Source organism: Rhinoraja longicauda, chromosome 16 (genome assembly GCF_053455715.1).
Source record: "Rhinoraja longicauda isolate Sanriku21f chromosome 16, sRhiLon1.1, whole genome shotgun sequence".
NCBI classification, from domain to species: Eukaryota; Metazoa; Chordata; class Chondrichthyes; order Rajiformes; family Arhynchobatidae; genus Rhinoraja; species Rhinoraja longicauda.
Genome location: NC_135968.1, coordinates 45092680 through 45113287, shown reverse-complemented (window position 1 = coordinate 45113287; position 20608 = coordinate 45092680). Strand labels below are relative to the sequence as shown.

The following is a 20608-nucleotide window of genomic DNA, read 5'->3' as shown; positions in this document are numbered from 1 at the left end:
TGACTTTTCTTCTTGTTTTACCCTTTAGTGGATGATGCCTTTGTAGAAAGTGTGAAGTCGATTTTTGGAGCAGGCACAGACAAGAAGAACCTGGTGGATCCATACGTGGAAGTTAGTTTCGCTGGGAAAAAGGTGAGAATCTACCCATGTCCATTTTCCAATGACTTGTGTGTGGAATTCTTGCATGCTACTAATTGCCCTCCACATGTAACACCGATTCTTTCTTCTGCTTTAAGCTTTGTACAAAGATAATAGAAAAGAATGCAAACCCGGAGTGGAACCAAGTTATCAACCTTCAAGTCAAGGTAGGACCTGCTTGCATTTCATTATCTAAGATTGTTTTGGCTATGGCAATATTGAGTCAGTGGCCACGATCTTCCGCTTATTCTTTCCAGTCCATTCTGAGCTATATATTTTCTGTCTTGATCTAATGCTTTCTGTCCACAAAAATGTTTAGGAAATTGTTGATATACTATAAAATCAAGTGACCAGAAACTGGAATTAAATCCTAATAATTATTTTTCACTTGGTCTGCTACAGTGCCAAGTGCTGAAAGAGATATGATAACATTATGACACCAACAACAATGAAAACAAAACAGCTATTTACAATATATATATTAACGATTTGGATGAAGGAATTAAAAGTCGCATTAGCAAATTTGCGGAATACACAAAACTGGGTGGCAGTGTGAACTCTGAAGAGAATGCTATGAGGTTGCAGGGTGACTTGGATTGGTTGGGTGAGTGGGCAGATGCATGGCAGATGCAGTGTAATGTGGGTAAATGTGAGGTTATCCACTTTGGTGGCAAGAACAGGAAGGCAGATTATTATCTGAATGTTTTTTTTCCTTTAGCATAAACTCCCCTGTTCATATTTACACCACTAACTGCATATGTAAAATGTTATGAATTTCTTGTCTTTTACTTGCCCAACATTGATATGTTGTCATGAAAGAACAGCATATTATAGTGCGATTAGTTTACAAAGAATTGGCAAATGTAATACAGAGTAGCAAAGTGTACGGTCATACAATTTGGTTGAGGGAATAAAGGGATAGACTACTTCTAAATGGGGAGAGGATTTGAAAATGGAAGGTAAGGGATTTGGGGGTGCTGGTGGTGGGTTCACAAGAGGTTGATGTGCAGGTTGAGCCAGCGGTCAGGAAGGCAGATGCAACACTAGTATTAATTTCAAGCTGGGCTACAATATAAAAGCAAGGATGTAATGCTGAGGCTTAATAAGGTGCTGGTGAAGCCACAAATGGAGTATTGTGAGCAGTCTTTGGCCCCATATCTGAGAAAGGATTGCCAAGGCCAGCGCTGCCTTTGGGCGACTCCGTGGGAATGTTTGGGAGCAGAGAGGACTCAGCCTTACCACCAAGCTGAAGGTCTACCGTGCAGTGGTGCTCACCACTCTTCTCTATCCCAGTGAGACCTGGACTGTCTACAGCAGACATGCCAAACAGCTCAACCACTTCCACTTGAACTGCCTACACAGTCTCCTCCACATCAGATGGCAGGACAAAATTCCCGACACAGAGGTCTTGGAACGGGCCGGAACCCCCAGCGTGCACACCCTCCTACGGAAAGCCCTAGCCAGATGGGCAGGCCATGTCGTCAGAATGCCCGAGAGTCGACTGCCAAAAAAGCTTCTGTATGGAGAACTGTGTCAGGGCAAGCGCTCAGTAGGAGGACAGAAGAAACGGTTTAAGGACTGCCTCAAAGTGTGTCCCTCAAAGACTTGGACATCAACCTCAGCACTTGGGAGTCTCTTGCTCTGGACCGTCCAACCTGGTGTAGCAAGCTCACCACAGGAGCCCGTGCAGCAGAGAACAGACGCACTGCAGAGGCCCAGAGGAAACGCACCGCACGCAAGGCCCGGGCTACCTCCACTTCCACTGCAGCACCCATCCACTTGTGTCCTACGTGTGGGACACGTGCCTTGCGGGCCCGGATTGGCCTCACCAGTCACTTCAGGACCCTCAGTCACCAATCCTCCAACTGAAAGTGAAGTCATGGTCATCTTCGAACCCGAAGGATGAACAACAACAATAACATCAACAACATCTGAGAAAGGATGTGTTGGCTTTGGAGTGGGTCCAGAGGAGGTTTACAAGAATGATTCCAAGGTTGCATGGGTTAACATACAAAGAGCGTTTGAAGACTCTGGGCCTGTACTTGCTGGTTTAGAAGGATAAGGGGGATCTCATTGAAACCTACCGGATAATGGTAGGCGTAGATGGAGTGGATGTAAAGAGAATGTTTCCACTAGTGGGAGCATCTGGGACCAGAGGGCACAGAATAAAAGGACGTACCTTAAGGATGGAGATGAGGAGGAATTTCTTTAGTGAGAGGGTGGCGAATCAGTGGAATTCATTGCTCTTTTAAAAGTGTAAATAAAGTTTGAGATTTGTGTATTTGGAGAAGATGTAACAAATGTCACAACAGGAAGTCAAATAGCAGCATGGAATGTTATGGATGGAAAACCTTTTTTGCTGAATGGATACATTTTGACTTCCTTGGATAATTACTAAATGTGCATTGCATGCTCTAGATATCTCTTCCTTTCTATCATTACTGGGTCATGATGTTTCAAGGACACAGGAGGGTCCACCAATGTTGGTTAAATCATTCATGGGCATAATTAGTAATGTGTTGAACAGTAATGACAGGAGGTCTCCCCCACTCATCCAGTAGTGGGGTGGGTACAATGACTTGGCTTCTCTCTGCATCTCTGTAACTTGGGGTTAATTTTGAACGTGGACCCTCTTATTCTACAAAAGTTGACTCGGTACTTGGCAGTACCTAAAGTTCGCATGATGTATAATACTATAGAATAAGAGGGTCCACATTCAAAATTAACCCCAAGTCACAGAGATGTAGAGAGAAGCCAAGTGTGTCTTTTTTAAGAATAAGATAACTATATTTGATTCAAGTGCTTGTGGAAGGAACTTGGCAAAAATGTTAAAAAATGGTAATGGATAACCCATTCATCAAATTCACCTGATCACTTTTGACATGTGTGATTCCTAATTAATCTTGTCAATGTATCTTTCCCTCTGACTGACTGTCTGCGTTTAGCTATTGCAGCTGTATTTTGCTGCCTTTAAAATTGATAATGATTCCTGCCAAGTTTAAATGAATCCGTTTTCCAGCAACAATTGTCTGAATACTGACTGCAATACCAAAAGCTAAATGCTGCAGGTACTGGAAATATGATTTATTTTTAAAACTCATAATATTCAGCAGGTGAGCAAGCATACGTGATGATAGAAAGTGGACCACCTTGGGCCAATGTCCTTTCATCAGTCTAGGGCTGAGAAACTGCTTTTGAGAATCAATGGAAGAAAAGGTATTAAAAGACAGAAAAGAACACCAACACCACGTGAAGGTTTTGGAGAGTTTCCAGCAAAAGATTTGAGTGGTTACTCGGATAAGGGACTATATGTGCAAGAATAGATTAGAGAGATGAGACTCTTTGTCCCCCCTCTACCCTCAAGCTCTGTGCTGAACAACTGGCACCGATCTACACAGACATTTTCAACCAGTTCCTGCAAACCTGCACTGTCCCTGCCTGCTTCAAGGTCTCCACTATTGTCCCTGTACCCAAAAAGACAAGGATCACTGGTCTTAATGATGACAGGCCTGTCGCACTGACCTCTGTAGTCATGAAGACCGTTGAAAGACATGTGCTGGCCCAGTTGAAAAACATCACGGACCCCCTGCTGGACCCCCTGCAGTTTGCATACAGGGCCAATAGATCGGTGGATGACGCAGTCAACCTAGGCCTGCACTTCATCCTCCAGCACCTAGACCACAAGGGGACCTATGCCAGGATTCTGTTTGTGGACTTTAGCTCTGCTTTTAACACCATTGTGCCAGAGCTACTACACTACAAACTCTCCCAGTTGACTGTGCCTGAACCCCTCTGTCAGTGGATCATCAACTTCCTGACGGACAGGAAGCAGCCTGTGAGGCCGGGAAAGCACATCTCGGACCCGCAGACCCTCAGCATAGGAGCACCGCAAGGCTGTGCACTCTCCCCTCTCCTTTACTCTCTCTACACCAACGACTGCACCTCCACAGACTCCTCTGTCAAGCTCCTCAAGTTTGCGGATGACACCACCCTGATTGGACTGATCCAGGATGGGGAGGAATCTGCCTACAGACGGGAAGTGACACAGCTGGCATCCTGGTGCCATCGCAACAACCTGGAGCTCAATGCTCTCAAGACAGTGGAAGTAATTGTAGACTTTCGAAGAGATCCCCCTCCCCCCCTCCCCCCACTCACCATCAATAACACCTTAGTCACATCTGTGGAGACATTTAAGTTCCTTGGAACCATCATCTCCAGGGACCTTAAATGGGGGGCCACCATCGACTCCACAGTCAAAAAGGCCCAACAGAGGATGTACTTCCTGCGGCAACTGATGAAACACAATCTGCCACAGGCAATGATGGTCCAATTCTATACTGCTATCATTGAGTCCGTCCTCACCTTCTCCATCATGGTCTGGTTTGGCTCAGGCACCAAGCACGACATCCGGAGGCTGCAACGGATCGTTCGCACAGCTGAGAAGGTTGTTGGCTGCAACCTTCCCCCCATTGACGAACTGTACACTGCAAGGGCCAGGAAGCGAGCGGGCAAGATCATCTCTGACCCCTCTCACCCCGGCCACAAACTCTTCGAAGCACTTCCCTCTGGAAGGCGACTCCGGACTGTCAAAGCAGCCACAGCCAGACATAAAAACAGCTTTTTTCCACGAGTGGTAGTTCTGCTCAATAACCAAAGTCTGTAGTCTCTTTTTTGGCTCTGGTTTATTTTCACCCACATGTTTAGACCGTAATGGTGTATCCTTATTGTTTTGATGTGTTTATGCTTTATTCTTCATTGTTAACTGTATGTTTGTGTTGTCATTTGTGAGTGGAGCACCAAGGCACATTCCTTGTATATGCACATACTTGGCCAATAAAATTATTCATTCATTCATTCTTTGGAGAAGAGATGACATCAAATTCCATCAAGTATACAGAGTAATGAAGGATCTGAATAAAGTGGATAGTGGAGGCTGTTCACGTTTGGAGGAGTTAAGGTCTAGGGCTCACATTGGTATAAATAGAGGATGATTTAACAGTAGCACAAGGATTTTTTGAGGCAGCACAGGAGGCACTGCCTCAGAATAGCAGTCAGCATGATGAAGGACCCCCACCACCTTGGCCACGCTCTCACTCCCCTCCTGCCATCGGGAAGAAGATGGAGGAGTCTGAAAACAGTGACCTTCATGCAGGAGCAGCTCCTTCCCAACAACCATCAGGCTATTGAACAATACAAACGGCAATGGAACATATAGGATTATTATGGGATTGGGCACGCTAGAGGCAGGAAACATGTTCCCAATGTTGGGGGAGTCCAGAACCAGGGGCCGCAATTTAAGAATAAGGGGTAGGCCATTTAGAACGGAGATGAGGAAAAACGTTTTCACTCAGAGAGTTGTAAATCTGTGGAATTCTCTGCCTCAGAAGGCAGTGGAGGCCAATTCTCTGAATGCTTTGAAGAGAGAGTTAGATAGAGCTCTTAATGATAACAGAGTCAGGGGGGTATGGGGAGAAGGCAGGAACGTGATACTGATTGAGAATGATCAGCCATGATCACATTGAATGGCGGTGCTGGCTCAAAGGGCCGAATGGCCTCCTCCTGCACCTATTGTCTATTGTCTATTAACTTTGAACTATGAACTATCTTAGTTACACCAGGGACTTTAGGCTATGTTTTGTTTCGCAATACAGTATATTGAGTTTTTTTACTTGTTGAACGTGTTTTTTTTTTTCTTGTGCTATCTATTGATTACTGTGTATACAAACCTGTCGTGCTCCTGCATGTAAGAATCTCATTGTTCCTTTTCAGTACGTATGACAATTAAACACTCTGGGCTCGTGAAATTAGAGAAGCAGAATCATTATTGAAATCTTGGATGCAGGGGTCAAAAGTTCCCTACCAATGGTGACCTGTGACCATTCGACTTTCATATGTCGAGTTCTAGTAGTCTTAAAATGTGCAAAGTGCAGTAATAAACCTGCTTAGAAATCAAGTTAGTGGTACATTAGTGGGCGGCACGGTAGCGCAGCGGTAGAGTTGCTGCTTTACAGCGAATGCAGCGCCGGAGACTCGGGTTCGATCCTGACTACGGGTGCTGCACTGTAAGGAGTTTGTACGTTCTCCCCGTGACCTGCGTGGGTTTTCTCCGAGATCTTCGGTTTCCTCCCACACTCCAAAGACGTACAGGTATGTAGGTTAATTGGCTGGGTAAATGTAAAAATTGTCCCTAGTGGGTGTAGGATAGTGTTAATGTACGGGGATCACTGGGCGGCACGGACTTGGAGGGCCGAAAAGGCCTGTTTCCGGCTGTAGATATATGATGATGATACATTGCTTACTGCAGTACTACTACATTGCTGAGAGTTAAGGTGTTTGTACAATTAATTGGTTGCTTTGTCAGTATCTGAAAAGGCTTGATTAAATTGCCTGTTAAAACTTTCTATGTTCTGCATGGCAATAATAAATATAGAATAAATGATTATTTTTTCATCTTGCCCTCTTTCAGTTTCCATCAATGTGTGAGAAATTACGCCTGACTGTTTTTGATTGGTAAGTATGCAGCAAAAGCCTTGACTCCCTGAATATTGATTTGATTTACTGTTTTTTTGTGAATGGGTAAGTGTAGTTAATTCCTAGATATGATTGAGCTTGGGGTCGTGTCATCTTTGACAAAGTCACCTTGGTGTTGATGCTGAAGTTCAGGGGAGCAAAGATGTGAGGCAGGAAATTGCACGTTTAAGGGAGAGTAACTGCACTTTAGTAACTACCTGGGTGCATTTACTAAAAAGTAGCTTTGCCCCAATAGAAAGGTTTCCTGCTTTAGCAGGTGGTTATGACTTGGATATGTTTGGATTTAGCAAGACGCAAAGGGCATCCTACCAGGATCAGTGCGCAGGATCTCTGTACATTATCCAGTGTGGGGTTTTTTCATTACTGATCTTTCAGTAATGTAACTTATTATGGAATGTGAAGTGCTCCATTTTTCTTTAATGACAATCATAAAGCAAATACATTTGCAGTGGTCGAAGGAATGTGACTTAAAAGAATGATTGATGTATGCTATTTGGAGGGGGAAACAATATTTAATATTGTACACAAATCTTGCTAATTGTTCTTGTTCCTTCAAATTGTAACAATTCAGTTGACTGCATTGCAAAATCCTCAAATTATATTTTCAAGTACCAAATCATTTTTAAAAATAAAGTTGATTCATGCTGGTGGAAGCCATCTATATACTAAAACTCTCGTTTGTTATCTTGTTTGTGACTGAACTTCAGCCAAAACGGTACACGATGGCGCGACAATTTTAGGCCCACCTTACTCACCATTGTCACTTTAGTGATAATGCAAGTAGTTTTATTGAAATCGATGTTATATTTTTAAAGTTATTCACATTTTAAAGTTTAAAAGGAGGGGAGGGGGAGGGGAGGGGGAGGGGAGGGGGGAAGGGGGAGTGGGGGAAAAGGGAGAGGGGAGAGGGGTTGAGGAGAGAGGGGAGGGGGGGAGGACAGGGTGCTGCACCAATGCAGGAGAGGTTTGGGCCCAACTTGGGCCCACTTGGTCTAGTTGATTCTAAAGGGATCTGGTCACTTGCAAGTCCACAGATTGCTTAAGTGCAGATGCAAGCTATTAAGAAGGATTCTTTGCGACAGGATTTGCTCCTATTTGGAAGAGCATGGGCTAGTTAGTGACGGTCAGCATTGCACACAGCAGTTTATGTTTCACTAAGTTGAGGTTTTTTGAGGGGATAACAAAGATGATTAGTGAGGATCGGGCAGTGGGGGTTGTGTACGTGGATTTCAATAAGGTATTTGATAAGGTCACGCCTGGCAGGCTGATCCAGAAGATTAAGACGCATGGGATTAATAGTGATTTGGTCATATGGGTATAGAACTGGCTTACTGTTAGACAGAAGGTTGTGGTGGAGGACAATATTCGTGCTGGAGGTCGTGACCAGTGGAGTTCTGCAGGGATCTGACCTGGACCTCTGCTCTTTGTGATATATATAAAAAACATAGCACAAAAAGTAAGGAAATTTGTGTTTGGTAGATTATTTCTTTGTTGTAACAATGCTTCTTGGCAATAAATCTTATACCGTTGGAAAGCCTGTTTATTTCCCTTTTAAATGGTGCCACATTTGTAAGGAACATGCATTTGTGGGATGAGCAGCAGAGCTGAGTATGTGGGTTGCCCCCATGAAAAATCTGCCAAATCTTCTCTGCCAATGCCAAACAGCTTATTCTGCCATTGACTCTTGTTCGGTGTTGTTTGGTGGATTGGATGATTGAAGTCTGAAGAAACAAGACATATTGGCAATTTAACAATTTATTCATTTAATAAACAGGAGCCTCAGTAGCGTGTGGAAGAACCATACACAGCCACAACAGCCTGGCACCTCCTCCTCATGCTGGTCACCAGCCTGGTCACACACTGTTGTGGGATGGCATCCCATTCTTCAACCAGCATTTGTCGCAAGTCCCACAAGTGTTCAATGGGGTTGAGGTCAGGACTGCTGGCAGGCCATTCCATCCTCTCCACTCCCAAATTCTGGAGGTAGTCTCTGAGAAACCCTGCTCTGTGGGGGCGAGCATTGTCATCTTGGAGGATAGAGTTCGGTCCCAGACTGTGGAGATATGGGATTGCCACTGGTTGCAGAATCTCATCTCGATATCTCACTGTATTGAGATTGCCTCCAATGATGACAAGCCTCATTTTTCCAGTGAGGGAGATGCCGCCCCACACCATCACACTGCCTCCACCAAAAGATGTTACTCTATCGGTGCAGCAATCAGCATAGCGTTCTCCGCGTCTTCTCCACACTTTGACCCTATGATCCAACTGCCGTAGGCAGGATCTGGACTCATCCCTGAACATGACGTTCCTCCACATGTTCAGGTTCCAGTGCACGTGTTGCCGACACCAGCGCAAACGGGCCTGACGGTGAAGGGCAGTCATGGCAGGCCTCCTGGCAGCCCTATGAGACCGGAGATCGGCTGCGTGCAGTCTGTTCCGGATTGTCTGGGCAGAGAGCCGTCGGCCATATCGTCCTGCAAACCTTGACTGCAAATCTGTAGAAGACAGCCTACGGTTCCTAAGTGCTGACAGGGTGAGGAAACGGTCTTCTTCGGGTGTCGTCTTCTTGGGACGCCCACTTCGCGGCCTGTCTCTGACATCCCCCGTTATATGGAACTTGGCCTTCACTTTGGAGATGGTACTACGGCTCACTCCAAATAATGCCGCAACTTGGTTTTGCGGAACACCAGCTTGAAGTTGCCCTATCGCACGGGCCCTATCCAGATCAGTCAAACGTGGCATGCCGATTCTTGGAGCAGACACCTACTGACCACTGTAGCAGGGCCCATGCTCACAGATGCTGCCAATCAGGTGCCAATCAGGCACCTGATTGTCAGCACCTGGGGGTACCAGAAGCTCAAAACAAGAGTCAATAGCAACAGCAGAATAAACTGTTTGGCATTGGCAGAGAAGATTTGGCAAATTTTTCATGGGCGCAACCCATATACTCAGTTCTGCTGCTCATCCCACAAATGCATGTTCCTTACAAATGTGGCACCATTTAAAAGGGAAATAAACAGGCTTTCCAACGGTATAAGATTTATTGCCAAGAAGCATTGTTACAACAAAGAAATAATCTACCAAACACAAATTTCCTTACTTTTTGTGCTATGTTTATATATATAAAGTACTTGGACATAAGCACAGATGGGTTGGTTGGTGAGTGTGGCAGACGACACCAAGATTGCTGGGGTTGCGGACTGTGAGGAAGGCTGCCAATGTTTCAGCAGGATATAGATCGGTTACAGAAATGGGCAGAGAAATGGCAGATGGAATTTAATCTGAGCAAGTGTGAGGTGTTGCACTTTTTGAGGTTAAATGTACAATTAATGGCATGACCCTACCAGCACTGATGTACAGAGGGATCTTGGGGTCCAAGTCCATAACTCTGTGAAAGTGGTAAAGAAGGAATATGGTATGCTTGCTTTCGTAGGTCGGGGCATTAAGCATGAAAGTCAGGGAGTCATGATGCAGCATTTTGGACTTTGAGTCCACACTTAGAGCATTGTGTGTAGTTCTGGTCACCATTACAGGAAGTATGTTGAAGCTTTGGAAAGGGTGCAGACGATGTTTACTGGAAACAATGCCTGGAATCAGGGGTATTAACTGAAGGGGGAGGTTGTGCAGACTTGGATTATTTTCTCTGGAACGCTGGAGGTTGTGGGGACACCTGAGAGCAGTAGAAAAAAATATGAGAGGAATAGATAATTGGAACCTTTTTCCCAGGATGGAAATATAAAATATTAGAGGACATAGCTTTAAGGTGAGAGGGGCAAAGTTTAAAAGAGATGTTTTTTTTCCACAGAAGCAGTAAGTGTTTGGAATGTGCTACAGGGGTTGGTGGACAAGGCATGAAATTAGAAACTACTGTATTTTTGCGACTCATCTTGTTTACCTGATAAGTTGGTACAATGATTGGGAAGTCATGTTCCATCTTTGTTTTGTTGGCCTTCCACTGGCTTGTTACTGCCAGGATAAGATCTGGTTTGGCCTAATTATATGCAGCAATAACAAAAATATATATATCAACGTCTTTTAGGGATCGGGTGACTGGAAACGATGCAATTGGGACAGCGTATTTATACCTCTCCAAGATCGCTTCATCCGGAGGTGAAGTTGAAGGTTTGTGCTTTATTCCCTTCATTGTTATGTTGCTATTGACTTGCAATTGGAAGCTTCCACTGATGAGTTTTGGATAGAAGTTGGGAAAGGAATCTGTGTTTGTGGTTCTGATCTGATAATAGCACCTTGCACAATTGATTAGTAATTTGCCATTGTTTTGGGACAATTAGTTTTTTAACACTCTTGCATTCTCAAATGGAAAAATACCAGAGGTTTGTAGGTTAATTGGCTGGGTAAATGTAAAAATTGTCCCTAGTGGGTGTAGGATAGTGTAAATGTACGGGGATCGCTGGGCGGCACGGACTTGGAGGGCCGAAAAGGCCTGTTTCCGGCTGTATATATATGATATGATATGATATGATATATGTTCCGTATACTTTACAATCACACAATAAGTGTACTATTTGACTTTTGAATGCAATCTTAATTTCCGGTTTAATATTGTATTGTGGTCCAAAAGGTCACCATGGAATTTGCTCAAGTAAGTCATGTTCCCTGTACTTCCTAACAAGCTGAATTATTTTTCAATGCCATTAATTTCTAATATTTGGCTTTGTTGTAAAAAGAGCAGGTCTTAACCACAAACATAAAGACCATCAGATATAGGAGTGGAATTAGGCCATTCAGTCCATCGAGTCTACGTGCCATTCAATCATGGCTGATCTATTTTCCCTTCTCAACTTCATTCTCCTGCCTTTTCCCCGTAACCTTTGACGCGCTTCCTAATCTAGAAGCTATCTATCTCCACTTTAAAAATCCCAACTGTCTTGGCCCCCACAACCATCTGTGGTTGCGAACTCCACAGATTCACCACCCGCTAGCCAGAGAAGTTCCACCTCATCCCCTTTCTAAAGGTATGTCCTTTATTCAGAGGCTGTGCCCTCTGGTTCTGGACTCTCCCATTACTGGGAACATCCTTTCCTTGTCCACTCGATCTATGTCTTTCATTATCCGGTAGCTTTCAAAGAGATTCCCGCCTCCCCTCCCCCTCCCCCCCCCCCCCTCCCCCCCTCCCCCCCCTCCCCCCCTCCCCCCCCTCCCCCCTCCCCCCCACCCCCACACCTCTCCAGCAAGTATAGGCCCAGAACCTTCAAACGCCACTCGTACCTTAACCCAATCTTCTTTGGGATCATTCTCGTTGGCTTCCTCTGGACCCTCTCCAAAACCAGCATATCCCTCAAGTATAGGGTGGGCCTAAAACTGCTCACAATATTGCAAACATGGCCTCGCCAATGCTTTACAAGGCCTTAGAATTCCGTCCTTACCTTTATATCCTGGTCCCATCTTGGGGATTACACTAAAACAGCTGTAACATACAGAAAATCCCCAAAAACCCCACTAAATACTAAAAATACTCAGCAGGTCAGGCAGCCTTCCGAGGGAAAGCAACAGAGTTTAATGCTTTAGTTGGAAACTGGTCATTGAACACTGTGATGAACTACCAATGAAATACAAGCACTGAAGCAGGTTCTGTGACTATCCCAACCAACTATGTTGGAAAAAAACTGCTGGTCTACATCGAAGGTGGACACAAAATGCTGGAGTAACTCAGCGGGTCAGGCATCATCTCGGGAGAGAAGGAATGGATGACATTTCGGGTCGAGATCAGTCTGAAGAAGGGTCTCGACCCGAAACGACACCCATTCCGTCTCTCCCGAGATGCTGCCTGACCCGCTGAGTTACTTCTGCATGTTGTGTCTACCTTCAAGTACCTATCTACACTCATCTTGTTAACCAGCGCCTGGTCTGCACCTTATCATATCTTGGCAATTCATGTGATCATCCCGATGAAATATTGTAAGATGTTGTTGCTTCCACCACCAGTGCATTCCAAACTGGCAACAGCCTCTGGTTGCGAATAAAATTCTTCCTCTATTTCCCCCCCCCCCCCCCCCCCATACTAATCAGAAACTTACTGTTCCTCACTTTAACTCTTCTGCTCCCTGTTCATAAACATCTCTACCATGGGGAAGGTTTCTTAATATCTCCTCTATCTTTCTCCCTCAATATTAATACACCTCCATCGGGTCCCTCCTCAGTTCCAAGGAGAACAGATCCAGCCTACCCAGTCTAACCTCATAACTGAAATGATTCCTCCAAGGTAACACTGGTGAATCTCCTTTGCATGTTCTCCAGTATAATCACATCCTTCCTATTGTGTGCTGCCCATCTCAGAGATCTTCGGTTTCCTCCCACACTACAAAGACGTACAGGTTAATTGGCTTGTAAATGTAAAAATTGTCCCTAGTGGGTATAGGATTGTGTCAGTGTGCGGGAATCGCTGGTCGGCGCGGACCCGGTGGGCCGAAAGGGCCTGTTTCCACACTGTATCTCTAAAACTGAAAACTAAAAAACAGTACTCCGTTCCAGCTGTGCCCTCAATTTATAAAGTTATACCCTGGCCTCCTGCTCTAAGCCCCAATTAGTGAAGGCTGGAATTTTGTATGTTGCCCTCACCACCACCTCAACCTGTGTTGCCACCAAATGGGACGTTTAGATTTGTACACCAAGCTCTCTTTGTTCCTCAATTCTTCCTGGTATCCTACCAGTCGTGAAGTGTGATCTCTCCTTGTGAGAAATGTTCCAGTGGTACAGGTTTATTTGTGGTCATGTATAAATGAAAAGATCACAAAATGCAAGCTTTTCCCCCATGGTTTCATATTTTTCTATCAAATATTAATGCAGAATTCCTTTCATTTATGGAAAACTGCATGCGACATTGTGAACGAACCTATTACATTTTCAGATTGTCTACAATTGAACATGCTTTTCTGAATCTGCGCGCGTCCTTGTTAACTCATGTGAAAATCATTGTAAACATGTTTTCTCTTTAGCTGTGGAAACGTAGACGAGGTTGGTAGGTACCGAGTTATAATTTAGCTTTCTACACTTCGAACTGGAAGCTGGCAAACAAAGTAACTGAACAAAGTGACAAATGAAGAGGGGTTTCTGACATCTGACATCTGACATCCTCAATGTAACTCCTGACCCAGTCTGAAGATAAACCACTCGCTCTCTCTGCTTTGTGTTCCAACTGCAGACCAAGAGCCAATTAGCTAAACAGATAATTGCAGGAGACAGTGCTTTCTAATTGTTTTTTTGCAGAGTCCCTGAGAATTCCTGGCATTATGCAGAGTGGGTCAGGTAATATGGTTCATGTCTGTCTGTGTCCATAACATGGTGTCCACAACACCTCACATTCCCAAACTACCCCACAGGGGGCAGGGGTTCACTTGAAACATGCCACACAAAGGGAAAAGTCATGGGATTCTCACTCACTGTGGTGTTATGAAGCAGATTAAACTGACTGTGAAACTGGCTCTGTATGGTACTTATAACATTGTGACTGGTTAATAACCTGTTTTGAAATGTTTTAACCTATTTTTTGTTTTCCGGCAATCCAGATGATGAGGGAACTGTGGCTTCTCGAGCAATTCAAGGTTCATTTCTTGGTCTAATCTTTGAACATGCACTGCCAAATGTAACACATTCTGGTAAAGCAGGGTACTGATTATAGTGTCTGTACACCGATCAGCCAAAACATTATGACCACTGGCAGGTGAAGTGAATAACATTGATTATCTTGTTACAATGGCACCGGTCAAGGGGTGGGATATATTAGGCAGCAAGCAAACAGTCAGTTCTTGAAGTTGATGTGTTGGATGCAGGAGAAATGGGCAGGAGTAAAGATCTGAGCGACTTTGACAAGGGCCAAATTGTTATGGCCAGACGACTGGGTCAGAGCATCTCTGAAACGGCAAGGCTTGTGGGGTGCTCCCGGTCAGCAGTGGTGAGTACCTACCGACAGTGGTCCGAGGAGGGACAAACCACAAACCGGCGACAGGGTGTTGGGCGCCCAAGGCTCATCGATGCGCGAGGGCAACAAAGGCTATCCCGTCTGGTCCGAACCGACAGAAGGTCTACTGTGGCACAAGTCACAGAAAATGTTAATGGTGGTCACGGGAGGAATGTGTCACAATACACAGTGCATCGCACCCTGCTGTGTATGGGGCTGCACACGGAGGATCAACGGCATATTAGGCAGGTGGTCATAATGTTTTAGCTCATCAGGTCATAATGCTTTGGCTGATCAGTGTATATTCAAGGTTTATCATTGAGTTGGGTAAATTTGCCTCTGTAAATGAACGATGCAAAGATATTTGGCAATGGATGTATTCATACATAATGGCTACAAGACCTGAGCTATTTAGCTGGCTTGACAATCCTTTTCCCTACTTGTAATAGACTCTGAAAAATGTAGGCCCACTGTGCATTAACTGGTCAAGTAGCAACATCAGAATATTTCCCTTTAGTACCACTTTGGGATGAAAAGTGAAATTGTAAATTATAGGTTGGCAGTTTTCTGTTTTAAACAGTCCACCACAAGACCATAATCTCGTTGCTTTTCTCTCCTTGCCCTCCTTCCATCCCTGGCTGTGACTTGCAATCCATTATTGGCAGCTTTCCAGCACTTTGATCAACCAGACTGAGCCAGTTTTGGTCTCCCAATTTGAGGAAGGACGTCCTTGCTACTGAGGCAGTGCAGCGTAGGTTCACCAGGTTAATCCCCGGTATGGCGGGATTGTCATATGAGGAAAGATTGGAAAGACTGGGCTTGTATTCACTGGAGTTTAGAAGGATGAGAGGGGGTCTTATAGAGACGTATAAAATTATAAAAGGACTGGACAAGCTAGATGCAAGAAAAATGTTCCCAATGTTGGGGGAGTCCAGAACCAGGGGCCACAGTCCAAGAATAAAGGGGAGGCCATTTAAAACTGAGGTGAGAAGAAACTTTTTCACCCTGAGAATTGTGAATTTGTGGAATTCTCTGCCACAGAAGGCAGTGGAGGCCAATTCACTGGATGAATTTAAAAGAGAGTTAGATAGAGCTCTGGGGGTTAGTGGAATCAAGGGATATGGGGAGAAGGCAGGCACGGGATACTGATTGTGGATGATCAGCCATGATCACAATGAATGGCGGTGCTGGCTCGAAGGGCCAAATGGCCTCCTCCTGCACTTATTGTCTGTGAACCCTTCCTCAACATGCGCTTCCAACAGTGACAGCTGCATAATATTCAGGAGTGGCGTCTTTGGCCACTTCAGTCTTTTTGCTTTAAGAATGCTTCCAATGTAAAAACAATAGTGGAGTAATTGAGAAGATCGACACAAAATGCTGGAGTAACTCAGCGGGACAGGCAGCATCTCTGGATAGAAGGAATGGGTGACGTTTCGGGTCGAGACTCTTCTCCAGACTGAGAGTCAGGGGAGAGGGAGACAGCGATATGGAAGGATATGGTGTGAAAATGAGAGATGAAAGGGGACGAAAATCAAGGAAAATGCAGAACAGATCATTGTTAGCTCGGGGAAGGTGTACAAAGATAATTCAGCTGAGATTGGTGAACAGAGCATGATGTGGACTGTACTGAAGATCACTTTATTGCCATGTTTGATACTACCTTTGTCCAAATGATGTCCATCTTTATAATTCTCGTCCATTGTTGTCCCAAATAGGTACTTTGGAAGCATCTTGCAAATTGTCTGCCAAGATTTTTAAGCCTATTCATATAATTCATTTTACTTATTCATATATATATTTTAAATTAACTTTTCCAATAATTTGCATTATCAGAAAAAATAAACTATTGGCATTGGCCATTTAGAAATATGGAACTAAATGCACAGTGATCCTACATGCTTTAGCCACAAGCTATACTAATTGCTCATAATCATTGCGTGTGTGAAATAACTGCTTGTTATTATGTTAAGTCTTGTTCTTCCACAGAAGCTAAATGATTATTTTGTTTGAAAAGCACACTTGAGCACAAGATTGGACACACAGTTACTAGTTACTATTTGGTTTGTTAATTAAAGAAGGAATTGTCAATTCAATCATGCATTGTTTCCATGAAATTTCCAGATTGTGCTGCTTTCTTTAGTCACTGTTTCTGCTTTAGAATCTCTTTTTAACTTTGCTCCCTCCTGCATTTTTAGACCCTCCTGTAGTAAGCAGAGTGGGATCTTGACACAAAGAGCATTCAGATCATTAGTTTGAAGCAGTTTTCAAGCACGAGCAGAAGTGTAACATTTAAAAGCAAGACTCCCATGAAGAATGCATTGATTCTTTTTTTCCATGGAAATGTTTTTCACTGCTTTCCAAAATGCTTTGGGTGTGGTCTCTGCCAAGTAAAACTATGCCAGACCAATTTGAGTCTTTGAATTATTGCATTATTTTCTTTAATATATTTATATTAACAAATAATTCTGATCTTTATACATGGGTAAATTATAAAACAAGGGAATTGTAGATGATGATAAATATTTTAAAGGCATTTTTGCTGTTCTATCATTTTGAAAGATAATTGATCTTGTAGGTTCATGTTGGTGTCTTCCCTAAGTAACTCTTAGATAATCACAATAAGAAATACGACCAACTTGATCCCTTGCTTCTGGCTAGCTGCCATCATTTATTCCTTTGACTACCAGTTTTAAATGTAATGAGTTTGGTTCTCCAGTAGATCTGATTTCAATAGACAATAGACAATAGACAATAGGTGCAGGAGTAGGCCATTCGGCCCTTCGAGCCAGCACCGCCATTCAATGTGATCATGGCTGATCATTCTCAATCAGTGGGATCTTGATTTCCATGCCCTTCTGTTCTGTGCATTCTTGTTTCTAGTTTCCAACTGTTGTTGGTAGACTCGGGAGGTCTGCATCTCTCGTTTTGACAACTTACCCCTCCATATCTCTGTGTCTCCCTCTCCCCTGACTCTCAGTCTGAAGAAGGGTCTCGACCCGAAACACCACCCATTCCTTCTCTCCAGAGATGCTGCCTGCACAGAGATGTTTGTAGACTTGGACAGTGTTCTAATTTTTGCAATACTTTAATACCTTGCCCTTTACTACGTATATCAGACAGGATTTGGCACAACATGTTTGAATAAGTACAATTAATTCCATGATTATTTCTATTCTTGGGCAACAACACCTACAATTTTACTGTGACCCATTGTGAAAACACATTCTGACCCATTATCTGAGGGTGTATGAAAGAACTGGGTAATGTGGAATTGACATTTAAATTTGATATCAAAACACATTTTGAAAGAATTTAAAATAGACGTGTGTCTAAGTCTTTATGCTTCTGTGTAATTTATTTCTGTGGAGGTATTACAAGACTTTTTATTATTGCTCAGTATAACATGCCCTGTCTATTAAATTGGGGCATATTGCCTAAAGCAAATTCTTGGCTACTAGTTAAGTGATCTCACTAAAGCAGTTGGGGTTTTTTTGGTTTTTAATTTAAATATTATTGCTTCAGTTTTTCCACTTGGGGCTTCAGATGGTTAGACTTGGTTTATATTGGTTTGTATGAAGGTACTTGGGAACTGGTTAAATTATTTAATGGCAGCTATTTTTCCGTTTTAATTTTTACTTTAGGGTTTCCCTGGGCCTTCAGTCCTTTATTGTATTTCATCTGCAGAGCCAATGCATTCTCACACGAACACAGTGAGAGCAGAGGGATGGTCATTTGTACAAAACAGATCCCGTCTGCAAACTCTGCTCTTCTTTGCTCTGCCCACCTTCAGCAACTTGAGAAACGTTCTGATAGGAGTTGAAACAGCCCCAAGCAATGGCTGCCAGTCGTTGGTTCCGTGTTCGGCTGCATAACTGTGTTAGAACATTATAATGTAACACCATTTTGTCTGTTTCAGGAGATTGTCCATAGACTTGGTTGCAGTGGGCATTGAAGGGAGAATGTCTGTATCTTCCATTCTTCATTTTCCCACTGTTCATTCCATATAATGGAGTTTAAGAAAATAGTCTGGTTCTTGGCAAATCCAAGTTAGTAGGGGCTTGATGTCTGGTGAAAGAAAATCATAGTTGCTGTCTAGAAAGTATCGAACAATAACGTTAACCTCACTACCATAGAATTAATGGCTTTTCAACGGAGTATTTTGTCGCACTCTGCCGTTGCTGTGTGTTTGTGATGCAATCTGTGCACATGCTAGCAGACTAACTTGCACTAACTGTAGTGAGTGCTTTGAAGAGGCGGTTTGCTGACCACTTTGTGTCTCGATAGGGGAAACAGGCGAAGAATCACTAGGGTTTCTTCCAGCTTTTGGCCCTTCGTTCATCAACCTTTATGGGAGCCTCAGGGAATTTACTGGCCTGCCTGATCCTTACGAACACTTGAACCATGGCAAGGTTAGTCAGAATAATGTAACTCGCCATCTGATTTAAGTACTGTGTGTAAATGCATCCAATAACTTAATAGCGGAAATGGTTCTTGCGTTGGTGTGCCCATTTGTGTTTTGTTGTAGAAATCAATGTCTTCAGCGCTGAAGCATGGTACAGGTACAATGAAAGAAATCTTGCAACAGCGTCAGGGGCAAGACTTTCCATTGTACCTGCACCACGTCAAACTTGTGCCTATGACAATAAACTCAACTTGAGCCATTGGCTTCTTGTCATCTGATGTTGTATAAAATTATAAAAGGACTGGACAGGCTAGACGCAGGAAAAATGTTGGTGGAGTCCAGAACCAGGGGCCACAGTCCAAGAATAATGGGGAGGCCATTTAAAACTGAGATGAGAAGAAACTTTTTCACCCAGAGAGTTGTGAATTTGTGGTATTCTCTGCCGCAGAAGGCAGCGGAGGCCGATTCATTGGATGAATTTAAAAGAGAGTTAAGGGGCTGGGCTGTCCCACTTTAGGCGATCTTTTAGGCAACTGCCGGCGACTGTCAAAGTCGTAGCAGATCGCCGGACTTTTCTTTTACCCGACGACAATGACCACGACAATGCCGAGTCATGTCGAGATTACAGCGTCTTCTGAAACATCGCGAAATTTCCCACGCTGTCAATGCTTCTCCGGCATCCTAATTTTCGCTGAAATCACTGACAAGTCGGTAAGTACTTGAGAGTTTTGAACTATAACATCTTGTATGGGTTACTTAAAAACCAAGCTTCACTGTAACAAGGAATAAACCGGATTTACCTCCAGTTTACTAACAGCTGTGTTAAAAAGATTAATTTTTAAAGTGGTTTAGTGGGTTTTTGTGAAAAGTGTGTGGGCATTCTTTCAAAATGTACGGGAGATGTATATCTGGTTTCTGGGTTGCATATCTAGGTTGGGAGCCCACTTTAAATGTAATGGCTGAGGACAAAAACATCGCGAAATTCCCACACTTACCTGACCGTCAAACAGTCGCCTCCAATCTACCTGTCAAATGTCCTGACGGTAAATAAATTGGTTAAACACAAGCATTTTATGGTAATTTGAAATTACTTTACTTATTTTAATATTATGTGCTTCTAAATGCATCTAAGAGAACCTAGCAAACCTGGGGACAGCATGCGACAGCGCCCGCAATAAGCAACGATACCTGGCGACAAGCCAGCTGTCGCCGAGAAATTTCAAACCGTTTGATTTCTCAGCGATGTGCCGAGATCCACTACGATTCTTGGAAGACTCCTCACGATCATGCCCGCGACACCCCGGCGAACTGTTGGCGACAGCCTAGTCACCGGCAGTCGCCTTAAAATCGCTTAAGTGGGACAGACCCTTTAGATAGAGCTCATGGGGCTAGTGGAATCAAGGGGTACGGGGAGAAGGCAGGAATGGGATACTGATTGTGGATGGTCAGCCATGATCACAATGAATGGCGGTGCTGGCTCGAAGGGCCAAATGGCTTCCTCCTGCACCTATTTTCTATGTGTCTGTAAGCATCAATTCATATTACAGACTACATATTCAGTAGCTTGATTACGAGATGCTTTTTGGAAATGGCAATGCTGAACCTATTCAGCATTG

At 43.8% G+C, this 20608-nt stretch overlaps 1 protein-coding gene across 1 annotated transcript in view; it reads left to right on the top strand.

The window, feature by feature from the left end:
* Positions 1-20608, top strand: part of LOC144601510 (myoferlin-like) — a 285637-nt gene that overhangs the window by 91701 nt on the left and 173328 nt on the right. The window contains exons 13-18 of the mRNA XM_078413727.1: positions 29-132; positions 237-305; positions 6605-6648; positions 10712-10794; positions 14199-14234; positions 18875-18999. Of these exons, the coding sequence (XP_078269853.1) occupies positions 29-132; positions 237-305; positions 6605-6648; positions 10712-10794; positions 14199-14234; positions 18875-18999 (461 nt within the window). The remainder of the gene's footprint in view (positions 1-28; positions 133-236; positions 306-6604; positions 6649-10711; positions 10795-14198; positions 14235-18874; positions 19000-20608) is intronic.